General features: G+C 46.4%; 2 protein-coding genes across 4 annotated transcripts; one reads left to right on the top strand and one right to left on the bottom strand.

Moving 5' to 3' along the window:
- Window positions 1–4,374: 4,374 nt before the first annotated feature.
- On the top strand, window positions 4,375–10,200 carry LOC125550959 (transcription factor LHW). 2 transcript variants are annotated; one of them, XM_048714101.2, is made up of 10 exons: window positions 4,375–5,063; window positions 5,401–5,565; window positions 5,750–5,831; window positions 6,242–6,283; window positions 6,367–6,426; window positions 6,992–8,677; window positions 8,792–8,896; window positions 9,025–9,165; window positions 9,274–9,399; window positions 9,589–10,200. In XM_048714101.2, the coding sequence occupies exons 1-10, from the start codon at window positions 4,972–4,974 to the stop codon at window positions 9,748–9,750; spliced, it is 2,661 nt and encodes an 886-aa protein (XP_048570058.1). In that variant the 5' UTR covers window positions 4,375–4,971; the 3' UTR covers window positions 9,751–10,200. The 2 variants fall into 2 exon arrangements, with proteins under 2 accessions (XP_048570058.1, XP_048570059.1); XM_048714102.2 differs by having other exon boundaries at window positions 4,377–5,063; window positions 8,795–8,896.
- A 437-nt stretch (window positions 10,201–10,637) lies between these two features.
- Window positions 10,638–16,158, bottom strand: LOC125550960 (BEL1-like homeodomain protein 1). 2 transcript variants are annotated; one of them, XM_048714104.2, is made up of 5 exons: window positions 16,038–16,158; window positions 14,537–15,418; window positions 12,790–13,187; window positions 12,035–12,095; window positions 10,638–11,910 (listed from the first exon to the last, which is right to left on the bottom strand). In XM_048714104.2, exons 2-5 carry the CDS (start codon window positions 15,245–15,247, stop codon window positions 11,095–11,097), a joined length of 1,986 nt encoding a protein of 661 aa, XP_048570061.2. In that variant the 5' UTR covers window positions 15,248–15,418; window positions 16,038–16,158; the 3' UTR covers window positions 10,638–11,094. The 2 variants fall into 2 exon arrangements, with proteins under 2 accessions (XP_048570061.2, XP_048570060.2); XM_048714103.2 differs by having other exon boundaries at window positions 15,811–16,108.
- Between the last annotated feature and the right edge of the window lie 1,805 nt (window positions 16,159–17,963).

Below are 17,963 nucleotides of genomic sequence, written 5' to 3'. Positions count from 1 at the left end.
GAGTTTTAGAGTGTTTTTTATTGTAATTTCAGTGTGGTTTATTCCAGCGTTACGGACTTTTAAGTGTAATTTACCCAGACTTATAGTGTAATTTTATCTCAATATTGCAGTGTAGTTTGTACCAGATTTACAGTGTAATTAACTTTTCCAGTGTGATTTGAGTGAATTTTACACTGTTATTTGATTGTATTTACAGTATAGTTCATCCCAGCATTACAGACTTTTAAGTGTAATTTACCCATTAATTCCATTGCGTTTTATCTTAGTATTGCTATGTAATTTGTCCTAGTCTTATAGTATAATCTACATTTTATCTCACTATTGCAGTATAATTTGTCCTAGTCTTACAGTATAATTTGTCCCGGATTTACAGTGTAATTTACCTTTTTTCCAGTGTGATTCCGAGTGCATTTTATAGTGCTATTTTGATTGTAATTACGGTGTAGTTCATCCCGGCATTACAGACTTTTAAGTGTAATTTACCCATCAATTCCAGTGTATTTTAGTAGTTTTATAGTGTAATTTGAATGTATTTACAATTTAATTTATCCCAACATTACAGTGTAGCGTATCCAATAATTCCAGTGTGGTTTGTTATAGGATTTTGAATGGTTTTGTCAGTGTATTTTTAGCCTGTTTTTGCACCCAGTTTGCACAGTAATTTTGTCTATTTTCAGTATAATTAAGTCCAGTTTTGTCAGTGTAATTTTGTCTATTTTCAGTGTAATTATGGGACTGCAGGCGTTTGCACCCAGCTTGTTGGCATGTGCTATGTGGTCCCTGATCAGGAGGGAGGTTTGTTGTCCAGAAAGAACCGGGTCAGATGTTTACCCGGTCCGTTTAGACGTTCTTTTTACTCTTTGGTGATTTTCCTATTCATACAGATGTAGTCTGTTGATTGGTCGGAAAATTTGACTATTTTCAAATTGAAAAACAGTCAAATGTCAAATAGACAGTCCCAAAGCAAAAGGGAATAAAAACGCGAACGCGGCCTAGCTAGCTGTTTCATCCCGTTACGCATTATTTGCAAGGCGACCAGGGTCAAGATTCTCATGCGGATCATGTCCCCGTCCGTCGCCCCTAGTGGGTTGTTGTTGCAGCTGGTGGTGGTGCATCAGTGCATGCATTACCTCTTCCCCAGGGCACCCAATGCCTACCCAGCTACCTGCTCATCTCGCCATCATCCATGGCCATGTGCCGTTTTTGTGCTAGCTACTCGCGTCACTCTCGTCCCATGCCCCGATGGAGATGATGGATGGACCGGCCGTTGCCATTCACCACTACGTACTAGCTATATCTGCATTATGATAAGAATGAGGTTAACTGGACCAAAGTACCGTGCTTTCTCCGATTCAAATTAATTGTCGTCGCTCTAGTACAACTTATGGATAGGTGAGAGTAACTTAGATTGACTGATCTTCTTTCACCGTGTTCCTTTTTCTTTGTGAGGAGAGCGAGAGGTGTTACTTAAGTAACTTCTAGAAGACACGCTTCCACTTCAGATAGACAATGAGGCAGCTAGGGATCGCAAGTCTCTAGTGATCTTCGTTGGATTATTATTAAGACTTCCACCATCTTGGACTGGATTAGGCAATCTCGTATAGTAATAAGCAAAGAAATTCAACAATGGATGCGTGCTTTCGTTTTGTGACCTGTAAGCACAGAATGGATGAATATTCCATTTGCTTGTCCTAACTAAGCCAAAGCTTTCTGAATTCTGAGTGAAAGGATAAGCAAACAAAGACTTGAACTACTGAAGTTGGAGTAACATCGTTCACATGTGTTGGCGACTTGGACTGGTCAAGAGCCATAAAACTTTATTTATCTTACATAAGCTCTACAGTCTACACCCCTTGCTGAAAAGGATGATCTACTTTCTTTACTAGAAACTGAACCAAAAATGTTCTTATTTACACACTTAATTTTAGTAGCTCTTGTAATAATAATAATACGAACACACGTCATACTTGTCCAAACGGCTGGGCTGTGACATGCAAGGAGAAGAAGCAAGATCCCATCTAGCAACTTTATTGGCAAAGATTTTCACCAAGCAAAAGACAGGCCCTGCCACCTGAATGGCTTAGCCTTTGCTTTTCCCACTTCTTTATGCAAAACAATACTACTACAGTAGTATAATATCCCGTTAAAATCGGCAAACTGCCCTACCACCTCCTCAAAAGCATACACGACCGCATAATTTGTGGTGGTACTCCATGCCCTCCTTTCCAAGGTCCATATTGGCATCATTGCAAATGCTTCACAAATGCAAAGGATATGTTTGATTGTACGTACCCGCAAAGTGCCTGAATATTGTTTTGTTTTCAGACATTCCTATTGCTACATGTTTTTCTATCTTATCTTGATTGTCTCGTCTGAAACAACTTTTGGTGGTTGTAAAAAGCGGTGCAAAAAGTTGTAACATGGGGAAATTGATAAAAGCAATGCCAAACAAATATTTTAGAAATTCAAGGATGAACCGATAGATAGCCCCAATGCAAGATAAGGGTAACTTAACCAGCATGACCATGCATATGCCTCCAGTTAACATAGGACAAATGTTAAGCGACACTAACCATTGTGTAATAAATAAAGGTAAGTTCCTCTTGCTCTCTCCTATTGGCCTTAGCTCTCACACATGTGCGCATGAGGGAGGGAAGGGGTGCCATCTCAATTTTATGTCCTGGGCCGTCTTGGTTGGTGTTGGCACTACATCAATTTACCATTCTGATGATCGGTCATCGACATTGACAGACGTACGACCGTTTGTCGGCAGAGATCTTACAAAGTCTTGCTAAGGTCCAAATATCGGCACTCAAGTGATGGAAGCTTGGCACTTACGTCGCGCAACTCAAGCCGTCATAAGAGGTTACTACACAACCGATTATTGTGCACCATCGCCCATATTGATATGACAATGATCGGTGACGATAGGTTCTCGTCAGTGACTAGGCCCAACCAATAGCTCATGCCCTTCACGTTCCCCTCCCCCCTTTCCCATGTGCATATCATAGGGAGCAATGCCGCACCCTCACTGTGCCTCTCTACCCCACCTCCCCCCCCCCCCCCCCCCGCGCCACCCCTCCATCTCCACTTGCCCCCGCCGCGACCACACGATCCCTTGCACGGAGGTCGAGATCATTGTCGTCTCCATCCGACAGTCGAGCAGACCTGCCGATGAGGTCTCGTCCTCGCCTTCTCCACTCATTTGCCAATGTCCCCTCCGCTATCCGAATCTGACCATCAATAAAATTTATAATGCAATTGTTGTACTTTGATAGAATGGATGGAATATGTATTGTTATGATGGAATGAATGAAATGTGATGCAATTTGTGCTATGTTTTATGCAATATGTATTATGATAGTAAAAAATCATAAAGTCTAGCACTAAAGGATAAAATCCAAACACGTCGTCATTGGCAACATCCACCACCAACAAAGATTGTCCACACGGCCGCCAATAGTTACAGTCTATCCCTGACGAGCCGGGAAAGCTTCCTTGGAGGCAGAGGATCCAGCTCCACTTACTTTAGGTTACCAACGGGTGCTCAACCCGCTTCGCCCGTCAGAGAGGGGTGATCTGCACTAATGTGGCCCTATTCGCGAACTCTTAGGTCAGGCACAATGAAAAGATAGTAGTGTTCACATAAGCCATCCCCATCCCCCCTACTCATTCGACGATGGCGAGAATTGTTTATAGCTTCAAGTGCTTGGGGGCCCTCTCTAGTTGCCATTCCTTAGCTTGATGTTATTTGATCTTGACAAGAAAGAGCAGCTAGAGAGGCCACAAAGAAAAAAACACCTCAAGCTTCAATTCGAAGTTCTCTTCTATATTGCCATGTGTGTCCAAAACATATCGATATGGGATATGACTACCTCCTAGTCATTGATCTGGCTCGGTGCGGGGGCTTGTCACAAGTGCATATTGTGGAAAATAATAGGATGCTAGATATTTCTGTTGCATTGTGTTGTATCGATCCGACTCGGACGTGGGGGTATATACAGAGTACAACATGAGATAGACTTGAAGTAGAGGGCAGGTCATACACGGTTTAAACATATTCTATCTAATTCCTTATACTAGTATCTAACTTGAGCATAATTATACTTGTGAAACATATGAGAACGCCTTAGTCATGAATTTGCAAGCTGTGCTCCTATGTCTCTAAATTTGCTCGGCGATCGACAATGGCGCCATTTCGTGAATGATTCCCTTGGCAGTAAAATACTCCTAGCCTGGACGAATAGGGAATGGTGGAGCCGTGATGCGGTCGGGGTGAATGAATTCCCAGTTTACCCTCCACCTCTGTGTCCAGTGCAGGGAGGGAGGGAATGGTGGCCGCCTCGCCTCGGGAGCGGAGCCGCCAAGGGTGTAAAAAGATGGAAAAGATGATGGTGGTAAACAAAGCGGGCGGCAGAGCACAAGAGAGCACCAAAGCCAGAGAGAGCCCAGAGAGAGGGAGAGAGAGAGGACTACTCTTCTCGCAGTCGCTCGCGGGCGCACACAGTGTGAAGGGGAGGGCGCAGCAGGCAGGCGGGCAGCTAGCGGACAAAGCCGATCTCGTCGTCTACCCGAGGCCGAGGAGCCAGCGCGGGCTCTGACAGCTGGGGTCCTCCAGCGCGGCGCGACGTCACGGCGCGATGGCTGCCCTCGCGCTGGCGGCGCGGAGGAGGAGGGGAGGCGGCGCTCCGGCGGCGGTGAGGAGGGGCGGCGGCGGTCTCCGCGCGAAGCAGGCCGGTCGGGCCGGCTGCCGCGGCGCCTAAGATACCCTTCGTTCACGCTGCTGCTGCTGCTACCTCTCGCACTCGCTCATTCGTTCACCCACCTCCTGCTTCTCTCCTCTCGTCCTCGCGCCGCCGGCGGCGGCGGGCCTCTGCGGCCGGCGTGCTAGGGTTTTCCTTCTTGGCCGTCCTCTGCAAGGTGCCGTCTGACTGACTCTGACTCTGACTCTGACCCTGCCTCGTGGCGCGGATGGCGGTCGGGGAGGCGCTGCGGCGCCTCTGCGAGGAGATCGGCTGGTCCTACGCCGTCTTCTGGAAGGCCATCGGCGCCGCCGACCCCGTGTAAGCCACCTCCTCTGTTTCCTCCTCCACTTGCATCTCAACATTCTGTGCTGTTTCTTCTGTTCTGTTCCCTGACTTGCCAGTCTCGGGATTTCGTGTGCTAGTTTGACACTGGAAGATTCAAGTAGTAGCTACTAGTGCTCCTCATCATTTCGTTAGCAATGGAGCGTTTGAGCTCGGAACTGATGGCTTGGCACTTATTAGGAGTTTGTGTGTGTATTTATCTTGCAATTTTCGTCCCCTGAACTTGGCTTCCTATTTTACTTGCAGCTTCAGGAATTTGGTCCCTCTTCTTAGTTGTTTTCTTACCTGCATTTTTCACCTTGGATATGTGCAGGCATTTGGTGTGGGAGGACGGCTACTGCGGCCACACGCCATGCCCCGCCGGATCTGAGGCTTCTCAAGCCAGGGCCGCTGAGCTCGGGTGTTCTGCTGCTGTTGACAGCATTTGCTCACTCGTTCGGAAGGACATGGCCGAGCAGGTTCATGTCGTGGGAGAAGGGTAAGCAAAGCATAGCGATGCCATATTTCCTTTTTTCATCCCTGTTTCACCATCTTTTGGTCAGATGCAGTTTCATGATTCCTCCACCATTTCCCATTGGTTGATGCAAATGAGACAAATGCATTCCTCCGGGTCGTTGGTTGCCATTTCGATTAATAATGGCTGCTGCGATTGTGTCTTTCAGGACCATCGGCCGTGTTGCCTTCACTGGCAGTCATCAATGGATCATCCATGGTACTGCGGATGATCACGGGCTCTCATCCGAGGTAGTACTTGCTTTCTTCTCAAATGGTACAAGTGCTAACCGATTTCCGTTTTCTCTGGTTCAATTTTGCCGGGCCACCATTTAAAGCATCGGGTCAGGGAATTTATATCCATGTAATAAGTCTTGTGGGGGGACCTTCTGCTCGAGCTTTTGGAACTCAGTGGCCTGCTTTTGGTTTTGGACTAGCATCATACTGGAAAATAAGTGACACAGGGATACGGTAGCTGTAAATGAATATTTACATGAGTCTGTTATATGCAAAAGAATACATGTGAATGCACGTTGATCTGTCTTGAGTGCGCCATAATGCTAATACTAGCATGGAGATCTATTAGTTATCTTTGTTATACTTGTATCTTTGTTGTTTGATTGTTTTGTTTTGGAGATCTTACGCTAGTCTCACCATGATAGGTTGCTTCTGAGATGCATTATCAGTTCAGAGCTGGCATTAAGGTGAGTGGAATTGAACAGTGTGAATGGTAAATTATTTGACCCTTGCTTGCATCTGGAACTCAATAATGTTTCTTGTTCTGCAGACTATTGCGATTATTCCTGTCCTACCACGCGGCGTGCTACAATTAGGCTCTACTGGTGTGGTATGATATCCAAACTTCAAATGCATGCTAGAAGTGTAGAGAAATCGTGTTCCCTATATCATATTATAGGATAAATGCTCAGTCTGTCTGAAGTTTTTAATTGTTTCGAGTTAGCTGTGTGGTATAACATACTAACATCAGTATGTCACGCTGTTGACTATGGTAGAATATCTCATATCTAGATCTCTTTTGAAAGAATATAACCATCGCATCATGCTAAATATTGTACTCCTGCACCGGATAGTATTGGAGTTTTAAATAACAATGATGCCTGGAATTTTTTACGTGCCATCAGAATGCAAACTCATGGCTTCCTTTTATGTATGCTGCTAAAGGGTGGCTAGAACATACCTCTATATGTTCATCAGTGGTGCAATCAGAATGTTCTCTGTTGCAATGGAATAACTAGAAATGTTGACATGTAATCAGTTTTTCCATTATAGTACATGTCTTTTATCAAATGGTTGGGTTTCATCATGGTATCTCAGTTCATCACTTTGGCTTCGCTAGAATTTGTATTCTCCATATATTTGAGTTAATAACCTATCATTTCTGGATTCCGCAGGTTGTGGAGAACACAAGTTTTGTGATGCATGCAAAGAAATTGTGCTCTCAGCTGAACCAGCGATCAAGTATGGCTGCATCTGCTTCAGTAAAAAGTACTTCGAATCAGTCGCGTCCTCTGCATGGTGCCTCAAACATCCAAGCCGCAGACAATTCCTTCAGTCAATTCCCAGTGATGCGTGAACAATACAGACGCTCTGATAGCGCAACTGCGTCAAGTAGCAAATCACTAAATGCATCTTTGTTTGAGGCTGCACAACAGAATGGTCTAACTGGTAGAGAGCATATTGTCTATGGCAAGCCTAACGATATGTTTTTACAACAAGCGTCTTATTGTGATAGTCGACTTGGAAGTAATACACTGAGTGCTGCAATAAGTTCTGATTTGGTCCCATCAAGCTTGGCATCAGTGGAGCAACAGCAAATGCTGATGAACACCATTGGACAGTTAGAATTTGGTAGCGGTGCAGATTTGGCAAGGAGTGCACTGCTAAAATCGCTTTTATACCGAAATCCTTTTATGCATGAAACTAGTGACATGAAGCTGTCACATGGAAGAGTTGGCCTATCCCAAGGGACTACTGGTCATGGGAGTTATGGTTTCCTCCCTGGAAGTGCCGGAGTAGTCAGTACTACCTTATGTACATCAAGTCAAGTATCAGAACAAGGAAGCCATTCCAGTTCAGGAATGTTACGGCAGAAGCAACCTCCAGTTTCTTGTAATGTTCCCCAATCTTCTGAATTCACCATGAAAATGGTGCGCCAAGAAAGGTCATCTGAAAGTGCTCTACCTGTATCTTCTCAATCTGATGCTCAGGTTTCTAATTGCTTGAATGGCATTTCCCAAGAGAATCTATTGAGTAGGTCAGGTCATATGCAGAAAGATCAAAATGCAAATAGAGCAAATGATACACGTGTTGCTGTGAGCACACAAGGTGTGAAGAATGTGGATGGTTGCATGTTGCCAGCTATGCCCAGTGAGACAGCTCACTCATTGCTTTTGCAGCCAACATGGGATAATGACTTATTTGATATATTTGGTTCTGAATTTCATCAGTTGGGTCATAATGTGGATGCTAATTTGGTGTCCTCCTGTGATGCAAAATCTCATAGCTTAGACAGAGATGCAGCTGAACCCTCGATTTGTCTTGATTCTTCTTCACTCTTCAGTTCACTAGACAATGACTTCCCCTGTTCCGGGATCTTCTCACTAACTGATACTGATCAATTACTGGATGCTGTCATCTCAAATGTCAACCCCAGCAGTAAGCAGAGTTCTGATGACAATGCTTCTTGCAAGACTGCATTGACTGACATTCCAAACATTTCTCATTTTGGTTTGGAAGAGTTAAAGCAATGTGACTCCTCTGGCATTCCTTCAACGGTAATCAAGAATGAGTCCACACAGATTGTTAGACAACCATATTACTTTGATAAGACTGAAGATGGTTGTCTTTCCCAAAATAATGGAGCACAGAAATCCCAGATACGTCTTTGGATTGAGAATGGTCAGAACATGAAATGTGAAAGTGCATCAGCTTCTAACAGCAAAGGCCTTGATACACAAAGCAAGTCAAATCGAAAGAGATCTCGACCTGGAGAGAGTTCTAAGGCACGGCCAAAGGATCGACAGCTGATACAGGATCGTATAAAGGAGCTCCGAGAAATGGTGCCTAATGGAGCTAAGGTATCCTCTTGTAGACCTGCTGATTTTAATCTATTATGAAAATTTGTACTTTGCACACGTGAACTCCAGAGCAGTTGCATTGTTGTCATATCAATGTTATCTCATTTGTGTCAGCAGTGCAGCATTGATGCTTTGTTGGAGAAGACAGTTAAGCACATGCTCTTCTTGCAAAGCGTTACAAAGCATGCAGACAAGCTCAAGGATTCTACTGAATCTAAGGTATGCACATGCCTATACGTTTTATTGTTTGGTTATATAGAAAGAAAGCTGGTTTGTTGTGGTTGAGCTGCACAGTTTGTAACTCGTTAGATTGAAAGATGTCCTTATGTTGTCGAGTATTCATACAGATACTTGGCAGTGAGAACGGTCCTGTATGGAAAGACTACTTTGAAGGTGGTGCAACCTGGGCCTTTGATGTTGGCTCTCAGTCTATGACATGTCCAATCATCGTTGAGGATCTTGACAGACCACGTCAGATGCTTGTGGAGGTAATGGTTCAAGATGCTGCTGTTGCTTGTTTTTTGCAGTCTCATTGTTTACCAACAATCGCATGTAGATGTCGTTTAGATGTGTTGACATCATGTGGTTTCCTGCAGATGATTTGTGAGGACAGAGGCATCTTCTTGGAGATAGCTGATTTCATCAAAGGACTTGGATTGACCATCCTGAGGGGTGTAATGGAAGCACGTAAAAGTAAAATTTGGGCCCGCTTTACTGTTGAGGTAATATAGTTAAATTCTGAAAAAGGGTCATCACATCATTAGAGCTATAGAATGCTGCTGCTGATTTTTGTAGTGGCACCTGTTGAATGGATTTCTATCGCTATAAATCCTTGCTTATGTTTTAACTTGCTGGTTGGAGTCGACGAATAACACTGATCGTGTATGTTCAATTGTTCAATGTTCATACAGGCAAACAGGGACGTTACCAGAATGGAGATCTTTCTCTCGCTTGTACGGTTATTGGAACCCAACTGTGATGGCAGCGGAGCAGCAGAGAATCCCAACAGTGTAAACATGCCCCTTGGTTTGGTTCGCCAACCTGTCATCCCGGCAACAGGTGGTATCCAGTGACAACTAGAGAGAGCCCTCAGCCTCAAGCCAATCAACATTTAAGTGCTAAGAGCAGCAGTTCAGCGTGGGACCAGAGTTAAAACACTTCAGATTCTGCATCTGCGCACTTTTGCCATGACTAGCATTGCCAGTTTGCCAATGCGCCACTTGCTTTCCGGTGGCGCCTTGCTGCGCAAATGTGCACCTTCATCTCCCTGAGTCGCAGAAAGTCTTAACGTGAGATGCATCGAAGACGGGAACATTGATTCAGCTAATGATCAATTAGGCAGTGCTATTGCTTGTACAATCTTAGTTTTGCTTGTTACTTTTGCCGTATATTAGTGGATTTTGTACCGAACGGAGATTCCTTAGTTGATTTGTGTAGCGTTGATAACTGGAAAGCCATCCCTTTGTAAGTCTTCGTTGAACTAGAAATAGAACTGTTAGCATGTGATCCAGTGGTTCCTTGCAGTGACCTGGGAGAAGCTACATTTTGCTGTGTGATCAGATTTCTATGACACTAGATGTTTGTTGTCTATCAACATTTTTGGGGTTGATGTGCTGTCCAGCAATTCTCCAATGACATCTCTACTGGTGGAACACCAGACTTGGTATGATTGTTCCTTTTATTACCTTCTGCCACCATCTTATCTTGTTCATGAGTCATGACCAAGAAGGTAAACACCTTCATTATCTGATACCTGTTTTGTGCATCGCAATAATGCAGTCTGGTTATCCTCCTTTTCTAAAAAAAAGAAAAGAAATATGGCACAACAATATTTTTCCTGCAAGAAATGAACTGTTTTCTGTAGAAGAGAAAGAAAATCACATGAACATGGTACAACAATGAGTTTTGGTTGCTAAAGGTAGCAAGATATGCCATCTCATGCATCTGTTCTCTTCGTCCATGGAACTGGAACACAAGTAGTGAAGAGGAGTACTACAATAACTACATTACATTACAGTACAGTATCCAAAAACAATACTCAAATCTCCAATAAACCAACTATACCGCATACACTTCCAAGATCCCCAATTCCAATGTTTTACATATATATACCCCTTCACGTATCGTATACCCCCCATCCCCCTATTGCCCTATAAAATCTTGTAACTGGAAATGTTTGGGTTTTAACTACCTTAGCTAACCTATAGTAACTATATACAATGTCCCCATCTTTACATAATTACACCCCCAATGACCTAGAGAGGCTTAGGATTAATGGCAGCCTAACCATGCCTAGGCGTTTACCCTTTTATTTCTATACAAGCCCTAAATTGTTTGATTAATCGATTTTTTTTGGGATTTCATTAATGGATTGCGCTATGTAATAGTAGTGGTATACCATGCATGATGCATTCATACTATGCCACGAAGTCTCTCATGAGCTGAGCCGCGAAGGACTTGGTGGTCTGCATGTTCATGTCGTAGCCAGCGGCGCCGCTGCCGCCGCTGTCGGCGCCGTTGCTGCTGCCGCCGCCCATGAGGAACGCCGTCTGGTCGCCGGCGCCGTGGGGGAGGCCGAGCGTGAGCGAGACGCCGCCGTGCTGCCCGGCCCCGGCGAACGCGAACGACTGGTCGGCGCCGAACTGCCCGTACGGCCCCGGCGCGAACAGGGAGTACCCGCCGCCGGCCCCGTCCTCGTCCTGTTGGTGGTGGTGGTGGTCCCTCGCGCCCGCCGCGCCGCCGCTCTCCATGAACTTCATGAGCAGCTCCCGGTGGCTCACCTCGTCGTGCTGCTGCCTCGCTGCGGCGGCCGCGGCCGCCTGCGCGTGGTGCAACGCGCCGAAGTCGAACGCCGCCGGCGGTTGCTGCTCGAGGTCGGCCGCCCTCGCCTTCTTGAAGCCGCGCCGCAACCCGCCATCCTCACCCTCCTCGTCGTAGAACCCCGCGTGCGCCTGGTGGTCTCCGGCGAGCTCGAGCAAGGACGCCTGGACGGTGCCGCCGCCCTCCGACGTCCCGGCCCCAGCCGCCGCTCTGGCCATGGACCTCGGAGTGCCGTCGTCCACGCCGTCCGCGTTGCTGCTGCTCTTTCCTCCGGCGGGGCCGGACCCGGACGGCCTCCCCTTGTCGTCGCCGCCGTCCTGCTGCTGCTGATGCTCCTTGGTCTCCTCCAGGTACATCTCCTCCACCATCGGCTTCCACAGCCTCACCCTCGCGTTGATGAACCAGTTCGACACCTGATAATGGTTTTGCAAAAACTCTCACGGATCAAACCAAAGCCGCGGTAACAGTAAAAAATAACAACATACTATATGCTGTAACTGGATCAAACAGAAGAAGGATGGTTGAGATTTTTTGTACCTGGCTCCTGGTGAGGCCGGTCTGCTTGGCGAGCATGATCTTGTCCGAATCCTTGGGGTATCTGCATGATGAGAGGGCGATCCGATCAACCAACGGGAGTGCGACACGAGGGCGCCGAGCACGTACGTACCCGCCGGTTTTGGGCGCGCACGTACGTACGCACGTACGAATGGAGGTGCCATGCGTGCATGTTTGCATGCAAAACGCATCATGAGCATTGTGTGTGTGCCGTGTATCTCGTGCTATGTCTATGTCTCTCATGCAAGTACCGCATCATCATTTCTCACTCTATCTGTACCACGTCAGTGACAGAGAGAGAAATGCATTTTTAATTACTCTCTCCGTTCCCAAATATTTGTCTTTCTAGTCATTTCAAATGGTTACAACATACAGATGTATGAAGTCATATTTTAGAGTATAGGTTCACTCATTTTACTTCGTATGTAGTTATTTGTTGAAATATCTAGAAAAACAAATATTTGGGAACAGAGGGAGTACTACTGTAGTTCAATTATCGATGGAGTTCACCTGTACAATACACCTAGCTCCCCGCAAAAAAAGAAAGAAAAAAAAATACACCTAGCTAGGTTGCCCGTACGTTCATTATGCATGATGCAAAACCAACCTTATAATCCGAAACAATTCAAGCACTGCACAGCTGCATGCATGCATGGCAACAAAAAAAATGGCGCTGAAGTCATCGAAGTACGTAAGTAGTACGTAGTACAAGAGGAGAGCATGTGTGAAGCACTTACGGGTGGAGGAAGTGCTCGAAGAGCCATGCACGGAGGATGGAGACGGAGCGCTCGGGGAGGCCCCGCTGCGGGCGCCACGCGCTGCTCTGCATCATTCCCAGCTGCTGCAGCGCGCGCTGCTGCCGGAGCTGGTGGTCGATGTACCGGAGCCGGGACCCGACGCCGCGACCCCCGCCGAGCCCGCCGCCGAGCCCCTCGGCGTCGCAGTCCTCGCCCAGGGCGCGGCTGGCAGCGCGCACCTGGGAGGCGATGGCGTCGCGGAGGCAGCGGAACTGCCGCGAGATGGTGCGCAGCGCCAGCGCCGTGTACGTCCGCGCCGACCCGGCGCCGGCCACCGCCTCGAACGACGACGACACCGACGCCATCTGCTGGTGGTACTGCCGGTACCGCTGCTCCACCTGATCATGCCATGCCATCGCCAGCCACATTAGATCCCAGTACAGAGATTAGCTCGTGTACTAATTAGTGGGTTGATTACTAGTGTTAACCACCACAACCACTCTCTAGTACAGTACTACTTTGGATTGTGTTTATCATAAACACGATTGATTGTCTTGTCAGACTGAGAGAATCAAGTGGATTTTATCAAAAGCATGCTACACTGCATTTCTTATTTATATGGAGAAAACACAAACTAAAGCTCCCTAAAAAGAATTAGAAGAAGAAAAACTCAAAGCATGAGGGAAAGCCGGGCTGCCAAACTGGCTTTGCTGGCTTGTGAAGAAGCTAGCACCAGCCAGGAAAAGCAGGGCCTATCTACCTTCTGTACTGATAGCATATGTTTGTAGTATTAATTAAGCTATTGAGAGAATACAAAAAGAGACACATATTTGATCAGGCAACAAAGTTAAAGGTGGCTTGTACGTACTGGCCTCAACAAACAACACCATGAAAGAATTGTAATTTATAGGTGCATGAGTGCTTTTTCTTATCTCAAAGTATTAGTTAATATTATCACCAAGATATATACTTAGCCACTAGCTAGCTAGCTAGCTTGTTACTTAATTTCTTCTCTAGAAGAAAATAGAAGACTATAGCCACTTGTTGGTTTTAAAGACTGGCTAGACTTGTCACTTTTATAATCTCTATCACACATAATTTCCGTTTATTTAATTACTACCACAGCTGATTTGTAAATTTCTAAATTAATAATAGCTGCCCGTTAATTAACTGTGGCTGTAATTCTGCTTTCTAATTAAAAGACAATACTGGACGGTGTTTATCAAAAAAAATCCGAAGAGAATATATAGTTGGTGCAAGCTGACAAAACAGGTGTAATTAATTTAGAAAAGGAAAAAGGGAGGAGGAATATCCAGCAAATCAAAGGCCTGCTTGGCTACCCCAACAACTGTGTGTCACTCACTTCAGAAAAAGAAGCAACAAAACAAACATAGCTGAAAAGCAAATGGCCCATATACTTTCAATAACACTTTCTCGAATTATAGAGGCAAGGAAATATCAGAAACATCATCAATCTAACACTGCCGTATTCAGAGGGCAATGTTGAATGTTCAGACACTACCAAAATCGCCAGGTTTATTTGTCAAATATGCCTTGTTTTCCAGAGGAAAAAAAAATCAACAATTCCTAAGCAGCAATTGGTGATATGATCAGGAAAAAACGAGAGATTAATTCTCTATGAAATCATCGGTAAAAATATATTTGTATAAAGCAGGACATTTCTTAACATTAAAAGTTAGAATCAAAAGTAGTAATTCATTAAAGTGTACGTAGGTTAATTACTGACCTCGTCAAGCATGTTAACCAGTTTGCCTTTCTTCATCTGCAGCTCCTGCCGCTCCGCCGTCGACATCTCGGGCGCTGGCGCGCCGCCCTTGGCCCCGCTGGCGCCTTCCTCCCCGCCGCCGCCGGAAAGGCCTTCCGAATCCTCCTTCTTCTTGACCGACGCAGCGCTCTTCGCCTTGGTGTCCACGTCGTCCACGCCCTTGCTCACACTCACCACCTCGTCGAGCAGCTCCTGCGCCGCCCTGAGGTATTTGGAGTTCATCACCACCTGCCCCTGCGACGCCGCGGTCGACGCCCCAAGGTGGTACCTCCCTTCGTCGCCGGCGATGGAGGCCACCGTGACCGGCGGCGTCTCGCGGGACGACAGGCTGAGCACGGCACTCACGCCATGAGCCTGCTGCGTCGGCGGCGACATGACGTCGGCGATGCCTGTTGTGGCCGGGGTCCACAGGTTGTAGCCCGAGGGGGGCGCCTGGAGAGGGATGCCGACGAAGTGCTGCCCCGGCGGTGGCGACGCCTGGTGGCCGCCGAAGGACGCCGGGGTCATGGAGCTCACCGCTGAGTTGAGGAGCATCATGTTGGCCCCGGAGGGCCCGGCGTCCCCGTAGCTGCCGTTGCCGTAGCTTGGGTTCATGAGGTACAGTGTTTGCAGGCCGTCGCTGCCGGCCTGATGGATGTCCGTGCCGGCGCCGCCGTGGTAGTACGCTGCCATCGTGATCGCCGGCACCTATGTAGACCGGTCGATGGCAAAATCCTTGCTACGTCCGTATGTGCACTTGTGCACTAACTGAAATTCTTCTTGAAATAAATCTCCCCCCCTCTCTCTCTCTCTCTCTCTCTTCAATTATATATCTTCTTCAGTGCTGCTTGTTGTGGCTTTGACCTGTCAAAAAGAAGTGCCAAGAACTTAAGAACACATATATATAACAAGATGAAAAAAAAACAGGGCAGTGATTTAAAATTTTCGGATGATTTGTCATGGAAAATAAAATTGGATCTATAGATAGAGGAAAGACACAGGGGGGGGGGGGGGGGGGAGGAAAGAGAGGTAAGCAGCTGCATGGCATGTATGCATGGAAGAACTCCAATACTCTAGCTAGCTTAAGCTCAAAAGCTCTGGAAGAAGAGAGGATGAGAGAGATGTTTGTGTGTGTGGAATAGGCATCAGTATCAACAAACTATAAAAATAAGGAAAAAGAGAAGGTACCCATCTTCATCAAGTGATTTAACAAAGAAACCAGATGTCAACGCAACCGGCACACATCATGAGCTTACCTCAAGAATCGATGCAGCTCTGCCTGCATGCACACGTGCTAGCCGTGCGTACAGCTTGCATATAAGTAATCTCTCTCTCCCCCCCCTCTCTCTCTCTAAAAGAGCATGAGAGGTGAAGATCCTAGAGAGAGGCGGGAAGAGAGAGGAAGGAGGAACAAGAAGGAGGAGGAGGAGGAGGAGGAGGGTATCTCTGGACCATGAGATCACTCATGTCAGTGCTTAAGTACCTGCTGCGAGCTCCTTTCCCTTTTGCTCTCTACAGAGACGACACTGGACTATATATCTTTCCTCCCGAGATCTCCTCCAGCTGAAAGGGAAAAGCAGGGATGGATGGATAGAGAGAGAGACCGATTGGTTAAGTCTTTAAGAGAGAGAAAGAGAAATGAGGCAGTGGAGGAGGGACACCCACCTCCCACTTCCATTATCCTCACAGCACAGCCCCCACGCACAGCTTTTCCCCCACTCCCCCCCTTTTATTTTCTTTCTCTTGTCTAGATCTTCTCTCTAGCTACCTACAAGATTTTCTCCCTCCTTTTATTTCTCTCTCATCAAGAGCTAGCTAGCATGCATTCTAGGTGTGGAACTCATATGTACCATCCTGGACTTTGGTGTCTAGTTTCAGCAAACATGACCCATCACAAAGGACTAGTCTCGTGGTGTGTGTTGTACAAGCAGGAGCTATTGAGCTGTACCATCCAATTTTCATATTAGACTTCTATATGTACTTTTACATAATTATCGCACATATATTCATGAACGGATTAAATAGACCCTAGTATAAGATAATTGCAACCTTTAATATTTTCGAGTCGTGAATTCACAATTGATTTTGTGAACCATTGACCCAACTATTTTTTTCGAAAAGGAGGTTATTGACCGTCGTTCTTCTTCCCCAAGCCACCGCCACAACCTCCTCTATCTGACTTCGCCTCCGTCAATGCCACCACTTTCATGTTGTTGCGGCCTCCGGCTCGTCATGTCTGGTGGGTGTCGTCGCTGCCCGCGATCAGGCCTCACACCTAAAGTCCCTCCGACCCTGATGAGCTACCCTAGCAAGGCCTCCTTCCTTGGCTCCGGTGCTCCACCATCAACGTTGTCGCGCCGCTGGCTCTGTTTGGTACCCTAAATACTCTAAAGAGGTGCATTTCCTCGGCTTAGCCGCCTTCGCATAGGCGCTTCCGTGTAGCAGTTTACAAGTGTTTGAGGATGAAGTTGCATGATTTTTTTAAAAGCAGTTGTCTAATGCATAGTCAACTGTCATCGGCAAATTACGGTGTCACTTAGCCCAAGTGAATAAAGTTAAGATTTCAAATGAAAAAAAATATTCTCTATCCATGTTGTCACCCCTTCGACTTGTACCCTTTTCACCCTTGGTAAATCGTCAACCCCAACTCTTTACTGCTTCGACAAGCCCTCCTTCCTCAACTCTTCCATCACTGTTGTCGTGTCACCACTGGCTTCACCTCGCTAGGTCTCGTGCCTCGACTCGGCCACCTCTACCACATCGAAAGAAAGCAATTGCCTAATTCGGGGACCAAATTGTAGTATTTTAGCTGGAATGTTTTTTCTTAGTTGCGATTGATCGTATGCAACCTCTTGTAGTCGATCGAGTACTGTGGCACAGTAAGACATGTATTGACTTTCCCCTCTTTTTGAAAAAAAGTCATGAAATATTTGAAATGTGGAATTATCCATGGGTGACAAGTACTATTAGCGAATGATCAGTCGTATTATCCATGAGTGAGAAAGAAAACCATGAGTGACAAGTATCGGCGAGCGAGGAGTACCAGGGCCGTCGTCGAACTGATCGGTGGACTGGTGGATAGGGATATGTGGCGTATTATTAGCAAAGAAAGGTGTAGGGCACATCTGGGCACAAGAATTGAGGTGGATATGGAGAGAGAAAGAGAGAGGGGGTATATGGAATTATGGATAGCAATTGGTGCGTCCGTGTGTGTGCATGCTCAGGTAGATCGACTGCACACTCTCTGACACAAGCCTGGATGCATGTGTCAGAAGAACTAGGAAATGTCCACGTCCTTGTCTATAGGGTCTATCTATCTAGGTCAGATCTTCTCTCTCTCTATCATCTTCTTTTCTCTGGCTTTTGGAAGCCCTGTGTGTGTAGGTCAGAATTTTAATTGCATACCATG

The sequence above is a fragment of the Triticum urartu genome, chromosome 4A (assembly GCF_056163025.1).
Source record: "Triticum urartu cultivar PI428250 chromosome 4A, HENAU_Tu73, whole genome shotgun sequence".
Taxonomy (NCBI): Eukaryota; Viridiplantae; Streptophyta; class Magnoliopsida; order Poales; family Poaceae; genus Triticum; species Triticum urartu.
Note: the sequence above shows the minus strand (reverse complement) of the source record. Positions and strands in the feature narration are given on the sequence as shown.

Excerpts from the sequence above, each read along its gene's own strand:
- LOC125550960 (XM_048714104.2), bottom strand. The coding sequence starts at position 15,247 with ATGGCAGCGTACTACCACGGCGGCGCCGGCACGGACATCCATCAGGCC. Across the intron at positions 13,188-14,536 it reads TGGTTAACATGCTTGACGAG|GTGGAGCAGCGGTACCGGCA; the intron begins GTCAGTAATTAA and ends TGGCATGATCAG. Across the intron at positions 11,911-12,034 it reads CCGGCCTCACCAGGAGCCAG|GTGTCGAACTGGTTCATCAA; the intron begins GTACAAAAAATC and ends AACCATTATCAG.
- LOC125550959 (XM_048714101.2), top strand. The coding sequence starts at position 4,972 with ATGGCGGTCGGGGAGGCGCTGCGGCGCCTCTGCGAGGAGATCGGCTGG. Across the intron at positions 6,284-6,366 it reads AGTTCAGAGCTGGCATTAAG|ACTATTGCGATTATTCCTGT; the intron begins GTGAGTGGAATT and ends CTTGTTCTGCAG. Across the intron at positions 6,427-6,991 it reads AATTAGGCTCTACTGGTGTG|GTTGTGGAGAACACAAGTTT; the intron begins GTATGATATCCA and ends TGGATTCCGCAG.